Source organism: Pseudophryne corroboree, chromosome 3, assembly GCF_028390025.1.
Source record: "Pseudophryne corroboree isolate aPseCor3 chromosome 3, aPseCor3.hap2, whole genome shotgun sequence".
Classification (NCBI taxonomy): domain Eukaryota; kingdom Metazoa; phylum Chordata; class Amphibia; order Anura; family Myobatrachidae; genus Pseudophryne; species Pseudophryne corroboree.
The window spans coordinates 499,275,952-499,294,145 of NC_086446.1; the positions used below are offsets into that span (position 1 = coordinate 499,275,952).

General features: G+C 45.2%; 1 protein-coding gene across 1 annotated transcript in view; it reads right to left on the reverse strand.

Moving 5' to 3' along the window:
- Positions 1-18,194, reverse strand: part of RAB40B (RAB40B, member RAS oncogene family) — a 213,334-nt gene that overhangs the window by 180,884 nt on the left and 14,256 nt on the right. Inside the window, exon 2 of the mRNA XM_063960993.1 lies at positions 11,116-11,376. Coding sequence (XP_063817063.1) covers positions 11,116-11,257 — 142 coding nt within the window. The 5' untranslated portion in view covers positions 11,258-11,376. The remainder of the gene's footprint in view (positions 1-11,115; positions 11,377-18,194) is intronic.

Genomic DNA, 18,194 nt, shown 5'->3' on the forward strand with positions numbered 1-18,194 from the left:
TCTTTGGAATTCTCTACCACTCCCCCCAAGACTCTCCACAAAACTTCAAACGGGCTCTGAAGACAGACTTATTCACCAAACCCAGCAAACTCTCATGCTAAGCCCTCTGTCCCACACTCACTGTTTACGCTATCTGCGTCACCCCTGTCTGTGTGCCCCTCCCCTATAGAATGTAAACTCCAACAAGCAGGGCCCTCTTCCCTCATGTGCTTTTCCTTCTGTTACTTAACCTATCTTCTATTCAATCCTTCCTTCAATGGCACCAAATTCCTTGGTTTTCTGTCACCCTGATACTTATTTCAGTGGTGTCTGCTGATGTAGCTGCGTTTATATACCCTGTACTTGTTCTATATGGTCTTGAACTGTAAGTCACCGTTTTCTTGTTTTGCTTATTTGTTTATATACTCTGCAATTGCATGCTGCGGATCCCTTGTGCACCATATAAATAAAGGATAATATCAAAAGAGATGTATTTTTATTTTGCCCTTATTTTTTGTATTAATCTATTTTAAAAAGGCATCTTTTCTTGGCTTAATTATTAGAATCATTTAATACAATACACAATAGGGCAATGATTATAAAACATGGCAAGTTATTTGTCATTTACATTTATATTGTTGTTGTTTACATGGTATGCATGTATTTCAAAAGGATAAGTCAACGTATAGCAATTTGAAGGATGTGTGATGCAGCGATATTTATGTGGTTAATGTGAATATTGTTTTTGGATTATTATTTCGATGTCTAACTTTATCATTTTTGTTATTTTTATGTTTTTATTGAAACAATGAATATTACAATAAAGAAGAAATTTATAACAGTTATCGGCAGTCCATATTCTTCATAAGGAAATTAAGTAACTGGGAATGTTATCAAATACACAAAACATGAAAATCTGTATAGGATACAGCACACAGTGTCACAAATACAAGAGAGAATTATGAAGTTACATTGTACATATTGAGAAGATACTAATTATGTATCACTAGGACTCCTTTTCTATGGTAGAATTGTATACAAAAATTAAAAAGATAGAAAAACAACTAATAACTAAATTTGCTTGCCCTCCACCACAATCTCTTATATAGGTAAAGGGAAAGTCACAGATAATTTGGGGGATCATTATCAATTTTATAATATTTATTGTTCTCTGTATACAACGGGCTTTTAAATATTTATATTTGAAGAATTAAATTAATAACTTGTATTGCTGGTGTTCTTTGTTAGCTGGTCTTGACTAGACATACAGTAGTTGAGCTGAGACATTACAATGGCTTAAAATGGCGATCCATCAATTGGTTCCTGCAACCTTGCCCATCATCAACTTACTGGCAGTTGAATTGTGGTTCTTATTGGAAGTTTGCAATTGGTATTTGTCTACTATATCTATCTAGTGGCTCATGTTAAGATCTACAAACAGTAGTGGTATGCATTTAGTATGTGGTTTAAAGAACAAGATGCTGAAGAAAATGGTTAACAGTCTAGACCACTCTCATTTCACACATATATTTTCTGATAGATATAAAATATTATGATCTAAATTTCAGATAGATAGATGTGATCCTCTCTTATGCCAAACCAAAACCTTTATCTATAACATCCGAAGTATTACTGTTGCACAAGAAAACGGTATCCGGACTCTGGGTCGACACCACTTAGGTCGGCACCCATTAGGTCGATATGAACAATGTCGACGTGCAAAAAGGTCGCCATGAGTCTTTCAAATTTTTTTTTTCACTTTTTCATACTTTCTGATCCCCTGGACTACAATTGGGAACGGTAACCTACCTGAAGAATGGCGAGCGAAGCGAGCCATGCAAAGGGACACGGTGCATTAATTGGGGTTCCTGGTCACTTTACGAAGAAAAAAACCCATGAAACTCATGTCGACCTATTTATAGTGTTGACCAACAGGTCTCAATCTATACACTGTCGACCCTGAGTCCCATACCCCAAGTAAACATCTATGTTTATTTAGAATGTAAGCTCTCACAAGCAGGGCCCTCAACCCTCGTGCTTATCCTTCTCTTATTTAATCCATCCTCGATGGCACCTACTCCCGTGGTTTTCTGCCACTCTGATAGTTATGTCAGTGTAATCTAATTGTAAAGTGCAACAGAATATGCTACGCTATATAATAAACTGTTAATAAATAAATGTACCCTGTACTTGTCCTATATTGTCTTCAACTGTAAGTCACTATTGTCCCGTTTTGATTTTTCATTTATGTACTCTGTAATTGGGCGCTGCGGCACAATAATAATAATAATAATAATAATAACACTATACTTGACTGCAACCTATTATTGGACTATATTACTGGTTTTGCATTCTATGCTTAAAGTGTTTTTTTTTTATGTTTGTTCATTACATGATGATACAATACCACTTGTGAACCAAATCCATATTTACAACGTGTCCCCATACCAAACACATAAGAAATATAGGCTAATCTGAACCAATCACAATGCAGAACCACTCACAAGTACCATTTCAGGTATTTTTATTATTTCTAGATACAAGCGATTCCATTCAGCAAAAAGGCTCAGGGAAAACACTAATACCATAAAATTGTAGTAATTTAAGGGTACAAATAATTTCTATTATAAAGTAGGTATCAAACATACATTACTGAAAAACAAACAATAACTGCTTATTTTAATCATGGCAGCATGCAAAGGAAAATAAGATTTTACTTACCGGTAAATCTATTTCTCGTAGTCCGTAGTGGATGCTGGGGACTCCGTAAGGACCATGGGGAATAGACGGGCTCCGCAGGAGACATGGGCACTTTAAGAAAGAATTTGGATTCTGTTGTGCTCTGGCTCCTCCCTCTATGTCCCTCCTCCAGACCTCAGTTAGAGAAACTGTGCCCGGAAGAGCTGACAGTACAAGGAAAGGATTTTGGGAATCCAGGGTAAGACTCATACCAGCCACACCAATCACACCGTATAACTTGTGATAACTTTACCCAGTTAACAGTATGAACAACAACAGAGCATCAGAACCCTTATTTAAGCAATAACTATATACAAGCATTGCAGGAGAAGTCCGCACTTGGGACGGGCGCCCAGCATCCACTACGGATTACGAGAAATAGATTTACCGGTAAGTAAAATCTTATTTTCTCTAACGTCCTAGTGGATGCTGGGGACTCCGTAAGGACCATGGGGATTATACCAAAGCTCCCAAACGGGCGGGAGAGTGCGGATGACTCTGCAGCACCGAATGAGCAAATACAAGGTCCTCCTCAGCCAGGGTATCAAACTTGTAGAACTTTGCAAAGGTGTTTGAACCTGACCAAGTAGCCGCTCGGCAAAGCTGTAATGCTGAGACCCCTCGGGTAGCCGCCCAAGAAGAGCCCACCTTCCTTGTGGAATGGGCCTTAACTGATTTAGGCAGCGGCAACCCAGCCGCAGAATGAGCCTGCTGAATCGTGTTACAGATCCAGCGAGCAATCGTTTGCTTTGAAGCAGGCGCCCCAAGCTTGTTGGAAGCATACAGGATAAACAAAGATTCTGTTTTCCTGATCTTAGCCGTTCTGGCTACATAAACCTTTAAAGCCCTGACCACATCCAGTGACTCGAAATCCTCCAAGTCAGTAGTAGCCACAGGCACCACAATAGGTTGGTTTATATGAAAGGATGAAACCACTTTCGGCAGAAATTGTGGGCGCGTCCGCAATTCTGCTCTATCCGCATGGAAAACCAGATAAGGGTTTTTATGTGACAAAGCCGTCAATTCTGACACACGCCTAGCCGAAGCCAAGGCTAATAGCATGACCACCTTCCATGTGAGATATTTCAATTCCACCGTTTTGAGTGGTTCAAACCAGTGTGATTTCAGGAAACTCAACACCACGTTACGATACCAAGGTGCCACTGGAGGCACAAAAGGGGGCTGAATATGCAGCACTCCCTTTACAAACGTCTGAACTTCAGGAAGAGAAGCCAGTTCTTTTTGAAGGAAAATGGATAAGGCCGAAATCTGAACCTTAATGGAACCCAATTTAAGGCCAAAAGTCACTCCCGACTGTAGGAAGTGAAGGAAACGGCCCAGCTGGAATTCCTCCGTAGGGGCATTCCTGGCCTCACACCAAGCCACATATTTTCGCCATATACGGTGATAATGTTGAGCAGTCACGTCCTTCCTAGCCTTTATCAGTAGGAAAAACTTCATCCGGAATGCCTTTTTCTGCTAGGATCCGGCGTTCAACCGCCATGCCGTCAAACGCAGCCGCGGTAAGTCTTGGAACAGACAGGGCCCCTGTTGCAACAAGTCCTGTCTTAGAGGCAGAGGCCACGGGTCCTCTGTGAGCACCTCTTGCAGATCTGGATACCAAGTCCTTCTTGGCCAATCCGGAACAATGAGTATTGTTCTCACTCCTCTTTTTCTTATGATTCTCAGCACCCTGTGTATGAGAGGAAGAGGCGAAAATACATAGACCGTCTGGAACACCCACGGTGTCGCCAGTGCGTCCACAGCTATCGCCTGAGGGTCTCTTGACCTGGTGCAATATCTCTGTAGCTTTTTGTTGAGGCGGGATGCCATCATGTCCACCTGTGGCAGTTCCCACCGACTTGCAATCTGCATGAAGACTTCTTGATGAAGTCCCCACTCTTCCGGGTGGAGGTCGTGCCTGCTGAGGAAGTCTGCTTCCCAGTTGTCCACTCACGGAATGAACAATGCTGACAGTGCACTTACGTGATTCTCCGCCCAGCGAAGAATTCTGGTGGCTTCTACCATCGCCACCCTGCTCCTTGTGCCGCCTTGGCGGTTTACATAAGCAACTGCGGTGATGTTTGTCTGACTGAATCAGAACCGGTTGGTCGCGAAGCAGGGACTCCGCTTGACGTAGGGCGTTGTATATGGCCCTTAGTTCCAGGATGTTGATGTGAAGGCAAGTCTCCTGACTTGACCACAGCCCTTGAAAATTTCTTCCCTGTGTGACTGCCCCCCACCCTCGGAGGCTTGCATCCGTGGTCACCAGGACCCAGTCCTGAATGCCGAATCTGCGACCTTCGAGAAGGTGAGCACTCTGCAGCCACCACAGGAGAGACACCCTGGCCCTGGGGGATAGGGTGATCAACCGATGCATCTGAAGATGTGATCCGGACCACTTGTCCAACAGATCCCATTGAAAGGTCCTCGCATGGAACCTGCCAAAGGGAATGGCCTCGTATGATGCCACCATCTTTCCCACGACTCGCGTGCAGTGATGCACAGACACCTGTTTTGGTTTTAATAGGTCTCTGACCAGTGTCATGAGCTCCTGAGCCTTCTCCATCGGGAGATAAACCCTCTTCTGGTCTGTGTCCAGAATCATGCCCAGGAAAGGCAGACGAGTCGTAGGAATCAACTGCGACTTTGGAATATTTAGAATCCAGCCGTGCTGTTGTAACACTTCCCGAGAGCGTGCTACGCTGATCAGCAACTGCTCTCTGGACCTCGCCTTTATGAGGAGATCGTCCAAGTATGGGATAATTGTGACCCCTTGCTTCCGCAGGAGTACCATCATTTCCGCCATTACCTTGGTAAATATTCTCGGTGCCGTGGAGAGACCAAACGGCAACGTCTGATATTGGTAATGACAATCCTGTACCACAAATCTGAGGTCCGCCTGATGAGGTGGATAAATGGGGACATGAAGGTATGCATCCTTTATGTCCAGAGACACCATAAAATCCCCCCCTTCCAGGCTTGCGATGACCGCTCTGAGCGATTCCATCTCGAACTTGAACCTTTTCAGGTATACGTTCAGGGATTTTAAATTCAATATGGGTCTGACCGAACTGTCCGGTTTCGGTACCACAAACATGGTCGAATAATAACCCTTTCCTTGTTGAAGGAGGGGAACCTTGACCACCAGCTGCTGAAGATACAATTTGTGAATTGCAGCTAACACTATTTCCCTCTCTAAGGGGGAAGCTGGCAGGGCCGATTTGAGGTATCGGTGAGGGGGCATCTCTTCGAATTCCAGCTTGTATCCCTGAGACACAATCTCTATCGCCCAGGGATCCACCTGGGAGTGAACCCACTTGTGGCTGAAATTTCGGAGACGCGTCCCCACCGGGCCTAGCTCCGCCTGTGGAGCCCCAGCGTCATGCGGTGGATTTAGTGGAAGCCGGGGAGGACTTCAGTTCCTGGGAACTAGCTGTGTTGTGCAGCTTCCTTCCTCTGCCCCTGCCTCTGGCAAGAAAGGACGCACCTCGGACTTTCTTGCCTTTTTGTGATCTAAAGGACTGCATTTGGTAATACGGTGCTTTCTTAGGTTGTGAGGAAACATATGGCAAAAAATTTGACTTTCCAGCAGTAGCTGTGGAGACCAGGTCCGAGAGACCCTCCCCAAACAATTCCTCACCCTTGTAAGGTAAAACCTCCATATGCCTTTTTGAGTCGGCATCACCTGTCCATTGCCGAGTCCACAGGACCCTTCTGGCAGAAATCGACATTGCATTTATTCTAGAGCCCAGTAGGCTAATGTCTCTTTGAGCATCTGTCATATATAGGACAGCGTCTTTTATATGCCCCAGGGTCATTAATATAGTATCCTTGTCTAAGGTATCAAGTTCCTCAGATAAGGTATCCGTCCATGCTGCTACAGCGCTACACACCCAGGCCGACGCAATTGCCGGCCTTAGTAAGGTACCTGAATGTGTATAAATGGACTTCAGGGTACCCTCTTGCTTTCTATCTGCAGCATATTTTAGGGTGGCCGTATCCTGTGACGGCAGGGCTACCCTCTTGGATAAGTGTGTTAAAGCTTTGTCCACCCTAGGGGAGGATTCCCAGCATAACCTGTCCGTTGGTGGGAAAGGATACGCCATAAGCATCCGTTTGGAAATCTGCAATTTTTTATCTGGAGATTCCCAAGCCTTTTCACATAACTCATTTAGCTCGTGTGAAGGGGGAAAAGGTCACCACCTGCCTTTTTTCCCCATACATATGAACCCTCTTGTCTGGGACTGGGGTTTCCTCTGTGATGTGCAACACATCCTTAATTGCTATAATCATATAACGGATGGATTTAGCCAATTTTGGCTGTAACTTTGCATCATCGTAATCGACACTGGAGTCAGAATCCATGTCGGTATCTGTGTCAACAATTTGGGATAGTGGGCGCTTCTGAGACCCTGACGACCTCTGCGACATAGGATCAGGCATGGGCTGAGACCCTGACTGTCCTAAGGTTTCAGTTTATCCAACCTTTTATGCAAGGAATTAACATTATCATTTAAAACCTTCCACATATCCATCCAATCGGGTGTCGGCGCCGTCGGCTGAGACACAACATTCATTTGCTCCCACTCTGTTTCCACATAGCCTTCCTCGTCAAACATGTCGACACAAGCGTACCGACACACCACACACACACAGAATGCTCTTTTTGAAGACAGATCCCCCACAAGGCCCTTTGGAGAGACAGAGAGAGCGTATGCCAGCACACACCCCAGCGCTATATAACCCAGGAATCACACAGTAACTTAGTGTTAACCCAGTAGTCGCTGTAATAATGATTTTTGCGCCTAATTATGTGCCCCCCCCCCCTCTCTTTTTTACCCTCTTCTACCGTGTATCTGCAGGGGAGAGCATGGGGAGCTTCCTCTCAGCAGAGCTGTGGAGAAAAAATGGCGCTGGTGAGTGCTGAGGAAGAAGCCCCGCCCCCTCAGCGGCGGGCTTCTGTCCCGCGTTTATGTACAATATTATGGCGGGGGCTCATACATATATACAGTGCCCAACTGTATATATGTCCAACTTTTGCCAAGAGGTCCTAATTGCTGCCCAGGGCGCCCCCCCCCTGCGCCCTGCACCCTTACAGTGACCGGAGTATGTGGGTGTAGTGTGGGAGCAATGGCGCACAGCTGCAGTGCTGTACGCTACCTCAGTGAAGACTTGAGTCTTCTGCCGCCGATTTCGAAGTCTTCTTGCTTCTTTCACCCCGCTTCTGTCTTCCGGCTCTGCGAGGGGGACGGCGGCGCGGCTCCGGGATCGGACGACAAAGGGTGAGATCCTGTGTACGATCCCTCTGGAGCTAATGGTGTCCAGTAGCCTAAGAAGCAGGACCTATCTGCAGAGAGTAGGGCTGCTTCTCTCCCCTCAGTCCCACGATGCAGGGAGTCTGTTGCCAGCAAAGCTCCCTGAAAATAAAAAAAACCTAACAAAATACTTTCTTATAGCAAGCTCAGGAGAGCTCACTGAACAGCACCCAGCTCGTCCGGGCACAGATTCAAACTGAGGTCTGGAGAAGGGACATAGAAGGAGGAGCCAGAGCACACCAGTATCCAAATTCTTTCTTAAAGTGCCCATGTCTCCTGCGGAGCCCGTCTATTCCCCATGGTCCTTATGGAGTCCCCAGCATCCACTAGGACGTTAGAGAAACATCTAAAGCCAATCCAAGTGGGAAGTGGGATAAGGCAGATGGAGCCGTTTTGTCTATAGCTTCAAGTGTGCTGATGTGACTTCCTCAGGGGTACAAAATAAAACACGGTGGTGACTTGGCTTGGAGCTAATTTTGGATGCATAGATGTTTATCAATGCTGGTATGAGAAGACTAATTACACATACTTTTGGTGCATGCTTACTGCATTTGAGGACTGAATCTGTCCCATGGAGAGTGGTTAATCTGAAGGGGAATATTGATATAAAATATTTTATGCATCTTATTGATTTAAATCACTGCAACAAGAGCCTATTGGTCAGGATTTTACAGGGGAATATCTCATAGCTGGTTTGATTGTTTTCCTGAACACACTGATGTGAATACACAGAGGTGGCGACAGGTGAACCCACCAATAATGGGGCGATTCAATTGAATGTAGCTTCCGGATTAACTAAGACATAAATATTTGTTTATCTGTGGTGCTGTCCATCCATGATTTAAGTTTTGGGGTCAGTGTGCACCAAAACTGGAAATCATGGTGCAGTGGTAGAGGGGTAATTACAACTTGCTTTCTACTATTTTGGATATGGCGGCGTGCAATTACTGATGAAATGACACACTGTGCTGCAGTCACCTCTGCAACTTTATGCTAATGCTGCTACAAAGCCCTCGCCTGGTGTACATCTGTGCGTCTGCATCTGTAATGACTGAGATGCTCACTGAGGGTGTCTGTAGATCCACAGATGCTGAAATACTACTTGGGTGTGTTATACCATCAAAATTTGCACCTGGTGCAGCCTCTCTGCCCGATTTTGGCCATCTATGTGACTGGTTGAGCGCAACAGTTTTTAGCACCATGCCTCTGGGACTCTCACAGGATGCAACATCTCTGTGCATCTCTTTAGCCCCGACTCTGACACATGTGCAGAAAAAAAAAAAAACCATTGCTCCACTGAATCCAACATCACTGCTGCGTATAACAGAATCAAGCCCACTGTAACGATAATTAGTTCTACAGAATTTGGAGGTTTTTTTTTTCATGGAAATCTAGTTTTCTGTAAACAATGTGACCTTAGCATCTTCCGGGTAATCACTACGCTGATACTGGCACAACGTGTTGTTTCTGGACAAATCAGAAGAACATATCGTGAATATCAGGCATTGCGTATGCCCAATTGTGCATTCCCGTGGGTCGCAAGTGATATCTTCTGGTTTGACTGACAGGAAGATATCGTGTAAGATGCCATGCTGCCAAATACAGCATGGGATTGTACACTGCGTCATCGTCACCTGCACAGTGCAAATCTGTATGCACAGCACAATGCAGGGTCCAGTCAGGTGTCAGATCGGCCAGGAACACATTGCTCTGATGTGTACCCAGCCTTACTTGTGTTCTCATGAGAGGCTGCAATTACAGTCATACAGACGTTCCAGCAGAGGTTGACACCCTGGCAAAGAACAAGATGTCGTAATACAGGTAATCCAAATTCTTGCATAGGAAATCTGACAGTTTTCATTATCAGATAGCCTAGGTTATAGAACCACATTCAAAATATGACTAGCCTCAGAAGTTTTCAAATGTGTCTAGCTTTCCTTATTAATGCTTATTTTGCGTTGTACATGTACTATATTCTAATATGTAGTTACAAAATGGCTTAATAAATATAGAGGTCAATTAAATTCAAGCATTCAGAAAAATTTAAAAATAAATAAATACTGTTATGAGGGTTCATTTAATGTGGACCTGTTACTTCTGTGGCAGATAGTCTTTTGTTAGGTACAAGATGTTCTGGATTAAAACACACACACACACGCACAAGATATATTCTGCTCCTTCCCCTGGTTCACCCACCAACAACCCCAACCAGTATTGCACACAGACAGAGAGCGCCATTACATCACCCTACTATTCTGACACCTGCTAAGATGACCAGTCAGAAATGCGCTACTGCCTATACTATAATTAAAAGCTTAACTGCAGCATATCTAATATGTCAATGCATATTCCTCTCAGAGGTTTTGGATGGAATTACATCCTCGAGTATCACTCAGATTCCTCACATTTGGCTGCTGATACAGCGAGAATACACAGGGACACTCAAACGTCACCAATTGCCAACCTTTTATGATCTTGTACTTCACAAAAGGCATAAAGAGAACTGTAACAAATCTGTATGCTCATTTGGGTAGGCGCGACTGTACATACTGCGTAGGAATATAGCGGTATGTAATCTAATAAGATGGCACTTTGTAATAATTAGAACAACCAATTTACCATACCATGCACATTCAGGTTACATTTTGAGAGAAACAGATTTCATTAATACAATACATTCAGTTGCACTTGAAGTGCAGCTGTCATTTACCAGAATCAATGGTTTACCTATCAATTAATTGGGAAACAGACATCAAGGAGTCATTAGTGGCTAGGACCATACCACTTTTCTGCACTCATGTTCATATATACACAGTTCTGACATTTTTCCTAGATAAATAAGAAATAAAATAGGACAGCAAACAGTGTGACTAAACCTATTACAAAGTCAGTTTTAAAATTAAATATATATATTTTTTCAAAATTTGATTCAACTTTGACTGGCTTTGTTCTGCTATTTAAACACTGACTTATCAAAGAATGATGAGGAGTACTGTAACCAAAGAATACCAACTATAATAAACACAAAATTAGAAAAGGAATTAAAAACAAACAAACAAACAAACAAACAAGCACTCACCCATGTTGTAACCATATGGAGATTCAGTGGCTCCGTCCTGCAGGCTGGCCAGAATCTCCCCTTTTCCAACATCGCTGTCCCCAACAAGCAGAAACTTCAGAAGGAAGTCGTAGGCTTTGACTGGGCTAACTCTGTGGGTCATTCTCCTCCACGAGAGCGTTTACAGCTCATGGGGCTCAGTCAGCCCATTATGCGGTAAGCTGGATCCAGAGTCACAGAGACAACGTAGGTGGGAGACACATACCCAGTAACCTAAGCAAGCTGGAAAACCAGGGAAAAGCAGATTAGTACCTGAACAAGACATAAGAAAATAGGATTTTGATTACCTACCGGTAAATCCTTTTCTCGTAGTCCGTAGAGGATTTAGTACCATGGGGTATAGACGGGTCCACTAGGGCAGTTTAAGAATTTGATAGTGTGCGCTGGCTCCTCCCTCTATGCCCCTCCTACCAGACTCTGTCTAGGAAACTGTGCCCGAGGAGACAGACATACTACAAGAGAAGGATAGATAAGGATAGTGGTGAGATTCCGAACCAGCACGCAGAACAATAGGAAAGCCATGCTAACCAAACTTGAAACAGGAACAGCAACGGCCGAACCAACATTACTTAACCAAGTAACAGTGCAGGAAGAACGAAGCACTGGGCGGGCGCCCAGTATCCTCTACGGACTACGAGAAAAAGATTTACCGGTAGGTAATTAAAATCCTATTTTCTCTTTCGTCCTAGAGGATACTGGGGTCCATTTAGTACCATGGGGATGTACCAAAGCTCCCAAACCGGGTGGGAGAGTGCTGAGGTTCCTGCAGAACTGATTGACCAAACTGAAGGTCCTCAGAGGCCAAAGTATCAAACTTGTAGAACTTAGCAAACATGTTTGAACCTGACCAAGTAGCTGCACGGCAGAGCTGTAAAGCCGTGACACCCCAGGAAGCCGCCCAGGAAGAACCCACCTACCTAGTAGAGTGGGCCTGTACAGATCTTGGACATGGCAAACTTGCCATGGAATAAGCGTGCTGGATAGTAAGTCTGATCCAGCGTGCAATTGTCTGCTTTGAAGCAGGACACCCAATCTTATTTGGATAATAAAGAACAAACAGCAAGTCCGTCTTTCTGTGACGAGCTGTTCTTTTCACGTACACCTTCAAAGCCCTCACAACATCCAAAGACTTTGAAGTAGTAGAGGTGTCGGTAACAACCGGAACCACAATAGATTGGTTGATATAAAATGCGGACACCATTTTAGGAAGAAATTGCTGACAAGTTCTGAGTTCAGCTCTGTCCTCATGGAAAATTAAAATAGGGACTTTTGTGAGACAAAGCCCCCAGCTCCGACACACGTCTTGCTGCAGCCAAGGCCAACAGTGTGACGGTCTTCAACGTAAGATATTTTTTACGTCCACCTCCTGTAACGGTTCAAACCAGTCCAATTGGAGGAACTGCAGCACCACACCAAGGTGCCATCGGAGGCACAAAGGGAGGTTGGATGTGCAGAACAACTTTCAAGAACGTCTGGACCTCAAGGAGAGAAGCCAATTGTTTCTGAAAGAAAATGGACAAGACCGAAATCTGGATTTTATGGAGCACAGGCACAGGCCCACATCCACGCCAGCCTGCAGAAAAAGCAGGAGACGTCCCAGATGAAATTCCACCGCAGAATCATTTCTGCTCTCACACCAAGAGACGTATTTCTTCCAAACACGATGGTAATGCTTAGATCATAGTCAGGATAACCTTGTCAGGGGTCCCTCTCCTGGATAGAATCAGCCGTTCAACTTCCATGCCGTCAAACGTAGCCGCGGTAAGTCTTGAAAGACAAACGGGCCCTGTTGCAGAAGATCCTCGCGAAGAGGTAGAGGCCACAGATCTTCGAGGAGCATCTCCAGAAGGTCCGCATACCAGGCCCTTCTTGGCCAGTCCGGAGCAATGAGTATTGCTTGAACCTTTTCCCTTTTTATTCGTTTTAGAATTCTTGGGAGCAGAGGAAGTGGAGGAAACACGTACACCATCTGATAGACCCATGGAGTCGTCAGGGCATCTATCGCCACCGCCTGTGGGTCTCTCAACCTGGAACAATACCGCCTGAGCTTCTTGTTGAGACGAGAGGCCATCATGTCGATCTGTGGATATCCCCATCGACTTGTCAAGCACCTGAACACTTCCGGGTGAAGTCCCCACTCCCCCCGGGTGCAGGTCGTGTCTACTGAGGAAGTCTGCTTCCCAGTTGTCTACTCCCGGAATCAACACCACAGCGTTTCTTTCTGCCCAGAGGAGAATTCTTGACACCTCTGACATTGTGGCTCTGCTTTTCGTTTCTCCCTGTCGGTTTATGTACGTTACTGCGGTCACATTGTCTGACTGGACCTGAATTGTCCGATCTCGAAGAAGATGTGAGGCCTGCAGAAGGGCGTTGTATATGGACCTGAGTTCCAGAATGCTTATTGGAAGAGAGACTTCCTGACTTGACCATCTTCCCTGAAACTGCACACCCTGAGTGACTGCTCCCCAACCTCTGAGGATTGCGTCTGTGGTTAACAGAATCCGTTCTGAATTCCGAACCTCCATTCTGCGACGAGGTGAGAAGACTGTAGCGCCCACAGAAGGGAGATCCTGGCCTTTGGAGACAGACTGATCCTCTGGTGCATGTGAAGATGCGATCCGGACCATTTGTCCAGCAGATCGAGCTTTCAGGGTCTTGCGTGAAACCTTACATATTGAAGTGCCTTCTAAGAGGCCACCATTTACCCCAGAAGGCGAATGCATAGATGCACCGACACTCGGGTTGGCTTGAAGACATCCCGAACCATCGACTGTATTATCAATGCCTTTTCCAATGGAAGGAACACCTTTTGTGACTCAGTGTCCAGTATCATTCCCAGGAATGGGAGCCTCCGTGTTGGCTCTAGGTGAGATTTTGGAAGGTTCAGAATCCACCCATGATCCTGAAGGAGCTTGGTTGAGAGAGTAATGCTGTCCAGCAACCTTTCCTTGGACGGCGCTTTTATCAGGAGATCGTCCAGGTATGGAATTACGTTCACTCACTGTTTGCGGAGTAGAAACATCATCTCTGCTATCACCTTGGTGAACACCTTCGGTGCCGTGGAGAGACCAAATGGCAGGGCCAGGAACTGGTAGTGACAGTCCTGTAGTGCAAACCGGAGATAAGCCTGATGAGGCGGCCAGATCAGAATGTGAAGGTATGCATCCTTGATATCCAGAGACACTAGGAATTCCCCCTCCTCCAGACCTGAGATCACCGCTCTCAGAGATTCCATCTTGAATTTGAACACCCGTAAGTACGGGTTCAAAGATTTGAGGTTCAGAATAGGTCTTACCGAACCGTCCGGCTTCGGTGCTACGAACAAGTTAGAATAGTATCCCTTGTTTAGTAGAAGAGGTGGAACTGGAACAATGACCCGAATCTGCACCAGTTTTTGGATGGCATGCTGTAAAGTCATACTTGCCTCTTGTGAAACTGGCAAGCTTGATTTGAAGATTCTGTGAGGTGGGAGATTTTGGAACTCCAGTCTGTAACTCTGGGAAATAAGATCTATGACCCAGTGATCCTGGCACAAATTTGACCAGATCTGACTGAAGAATTGTAGTCGGGCTCCCACCTGACAGCCTTCCAGGCATTGCGGTCCACCGTCATGCTGAAATCTTTGAGGAAGCAGAGCCTGAGCCCTGTTCCTGAGCACCTGCTGTTGCTAGTTTGCGTGGTTTACCTCTTGCGCCGCTGGAGGACGTAGAAGCACCTATGGATTTGCCCTTGAACTTGGCCGTCCGAAAGGACTGTAACTTAGAAGTTGAATAAGTCTTCTTGGTTGGGGGGGCTGCGGAAGGAAGATACGTAGACTTACCAGCAGTAGCTGTGGAGATCCATTTGTCTAACTCATCTCCAAACAAGGCCTCTCCAGTGAATGGTAGGCCATCCACGCCTTTCCTGGAGTCCGCGTCAGCAGTTTACTGGCGTAGCCACAAGCCCCTGCGTCCCGACACTGCCATAGTGGTGATGCGTGCGTTTAGCACGCCTATTTCCTTTATGGCTTTCACCATAAAGATCGCAGAGTCCTGTATATGCTGCAGGAGTAAGACAACATCCCCCTAGATAAGGAATTGAACCCCTCAATTAGGTTACCTGACCATTTAGCAATGGCTTTAGTGATCCACGCACATGCAATAGTGGGTCTATGAGCCAAACCAGCAGCTGTGTACAATGATTTGAGTGTAGTCTCAATTTTTACGATCAGCCGTGTCTTTCAGGGAGGCTGCACCAGGGACAGGCAATACAATTTTGAGTGACAGCCTAGAGACTGATGCGTCCACTATCGGTGGATTTTCCCATTATTTCCTATCCTCCAGAGGAAAAGGAAAAGATGAGAGCAACCTTTTAGGGATCTGAAACTTCTTATCAGGATTAACCCATGGTTCTGCAAACAGGGTATTCAATTCCTTTGACACAGGAAAAGTAACTGAGGACTTCTTTTTTACATTAAAATAAGATTCCTCACACTCCTCTGACACCTTATCAGGAATATGCAGAACATCTCTGATAGCCTCTATAAGAGCCTCTATTCCCTGTGACAGAGCTGTATCCCCCCCTCTGAGTCCACCTCCCCCTCTTCCATGTCTGACCTGTCAGCGTCAGACTGCAGAATATGGGCCAGAGATCGCTTTTGCGGACAAATGGGAGGGGATTGAGACACTGTTTTGGGGAATGAGTCTCTGTTCATAAACTCATCCACAGTCTGTTTTAAGTATTGCGTCTTTCTCATTCCGGGACAATTTTGTAGAAAGAGTGGAGATCATTCCCTTAAGAGAATTAACCCATTCCGGTTCAGCCCCGCTAGTCTGTGAACCCCAGAGTACCCAGTAGTGAGCCCCCAGGTGAAGAAGAACAGTCTGTGGTACAAGACACACACTGTTTGCCTGACATAATGTAAATGTGACAGAGCGCACACACACACACAAACAGGAAAGGTTACGCACAATTAACCCACAAAGAGCCCTTCAGGGAGACACAGAGTTGTTTGGAGCCAGCCCCCACCACTCCCTTATCGCTAATGCCGAGCTTAGCCGGGTCGCAGACTAAGTACCCTGATAGGGGACTTAGTACACTAATAGTCGCTCCCCCCTGCTATGACCCCCTGGTACCGCTGAGGTAATCTGGAGTCACACTGGAGTAGCTGCGTGTCCCTGTCCTGTCAGCGTCTGTGTCCACTGCAGAGGGAAAATGGCGCTGGTGAGCTGCTAGATCCTCTCATAGTGAAGCCCCGCCTCTTGAATAGCACGGTCTTCCTGATTTTTTTTTTATACTGGCTGAGGAATCTGGTGTTTAAAATGGAGAGAACCGTTTTAAGGCTGTTGTGCCAGTATGGGTACTGTGTACGGTGTACAGTGTACAGTGTACTGGGACGCAGTTGTGTACTGTGTCTGGAGACACATTCCACCCCGTGTAGAAGCCGTGTGTCTCCATACCCTCATGCCGCCATAATGGCCAGCACCCCGCTAGCCGGGACGCCAGCTCAGTACTCACCATTCTTCATTCTTCTGGCTCTTTTAGGGGTGGCGGCGTGCTGCGGGAATGTAGGCTCGCCGTGGTGGGGCTTAAGAATAGTTCCCTCAGGAGCTCAGTGTCCTGTCAACGGGGAACGGGACCATTAACCCTTTAAGAGATTGGGTCGTTCCCCCGCCCCTAAGCAGGCAGGCTGGTGCCTGAAAATAACAAACATAGAAAATAAATGCAGAAAACTCTTCAGGAGCTTCCTTCAGCGTGACCGACTCCTCCGGGCACATTTTCTAAACGGAGTCTGGTAGGAGGGGCATAGAGGGAGGAGCCAGCCCACACTATCAAATTCTTAAAGTGCCCATGGCTCCTAGTGGACCGGTCTATACCCCATGGTACTAAATGGACCCCAGTATCCTCTAGCACGTAAGAGAAATCAAGATACCACTAAAGCAGTGGTTCTCAAACTTGGTCCTCAGTACTCCAAACAGTTCACGTTTTCCAGCTCACCTAGCAGGTACATTCATCACTCACGGACACATTTTAAAAGGACCACAGGTGGAGCTAATTATTTCCTTTTTTATTCTGTGAGGAGATCTGGATAACATGCACTGTGTGGGGTCCTGAGGAGTGAGTTTGAGAACCTGTGCACTAAAGCATTACCACAAAGGTTGTAGAGAAAAGGTGCATCAGCAATGTAGCTAAAATACACGTGGGTAATGACTAATGAGCATTCACCAATGTTACAAGAACAAAACGCTAAACAATGAATTTAATCTAAAACACGGAAATATAATTATACAGAGAGCCCACGGTTAGGGCACTAGTAAGTACAAGCAGACAGTGCAAAGTACAAGCAGTAATTCAAATCCTGAGGCTCAAATAAATTCTACAGTTTCAGCCTTATTAATTTTGTTAATATGATACCCGTCCAAGAGGGTAATCTCTACCATATGACTAGAATGTGAAGTAGAAAGCGCAGCCACTAGAACACGGCATAGACGTAAGATTTTGTGATCCCTAAACTAATATTCCTGGCCACAATCACTTGGATAATTTCATCATTACAACCATATGTGTGCATGACTACAACTTACTTATATAACGGCTATAGCAGAAACTGGTTCTGCACACCTCTATACAGAGGATACACAACCATATATGTGGGTTAAGGGTCATAATATACAGACTATAAAAGGACAATGTTACCTGTAAACTATTAGTAGGTTATATATAGTTAATATACACCTCGACTTGCATATTTCAATGGTCTAGAATATTTAATACATGTATCAGAAAGCCATATGGTACAGTGTATCATAATACAATACATTCTACTGTATATGGTACATATAGCATACAACACAACTGAGCTATACAGAGTTATACAATATAATAAAATTCTGATATGTCTAAAAAAAAATGTTAAACAGTGTTGTTGGCGTAACAAGCTCTTCTGGTACCTACACTTAAAGCCATTGAGAACCTATACACCCCACTTATATAAAGTTATATTTTGTAAATAGTATAATACATAACTCAACTTCACAGTTTTTGAGTATACGCACCTCAAC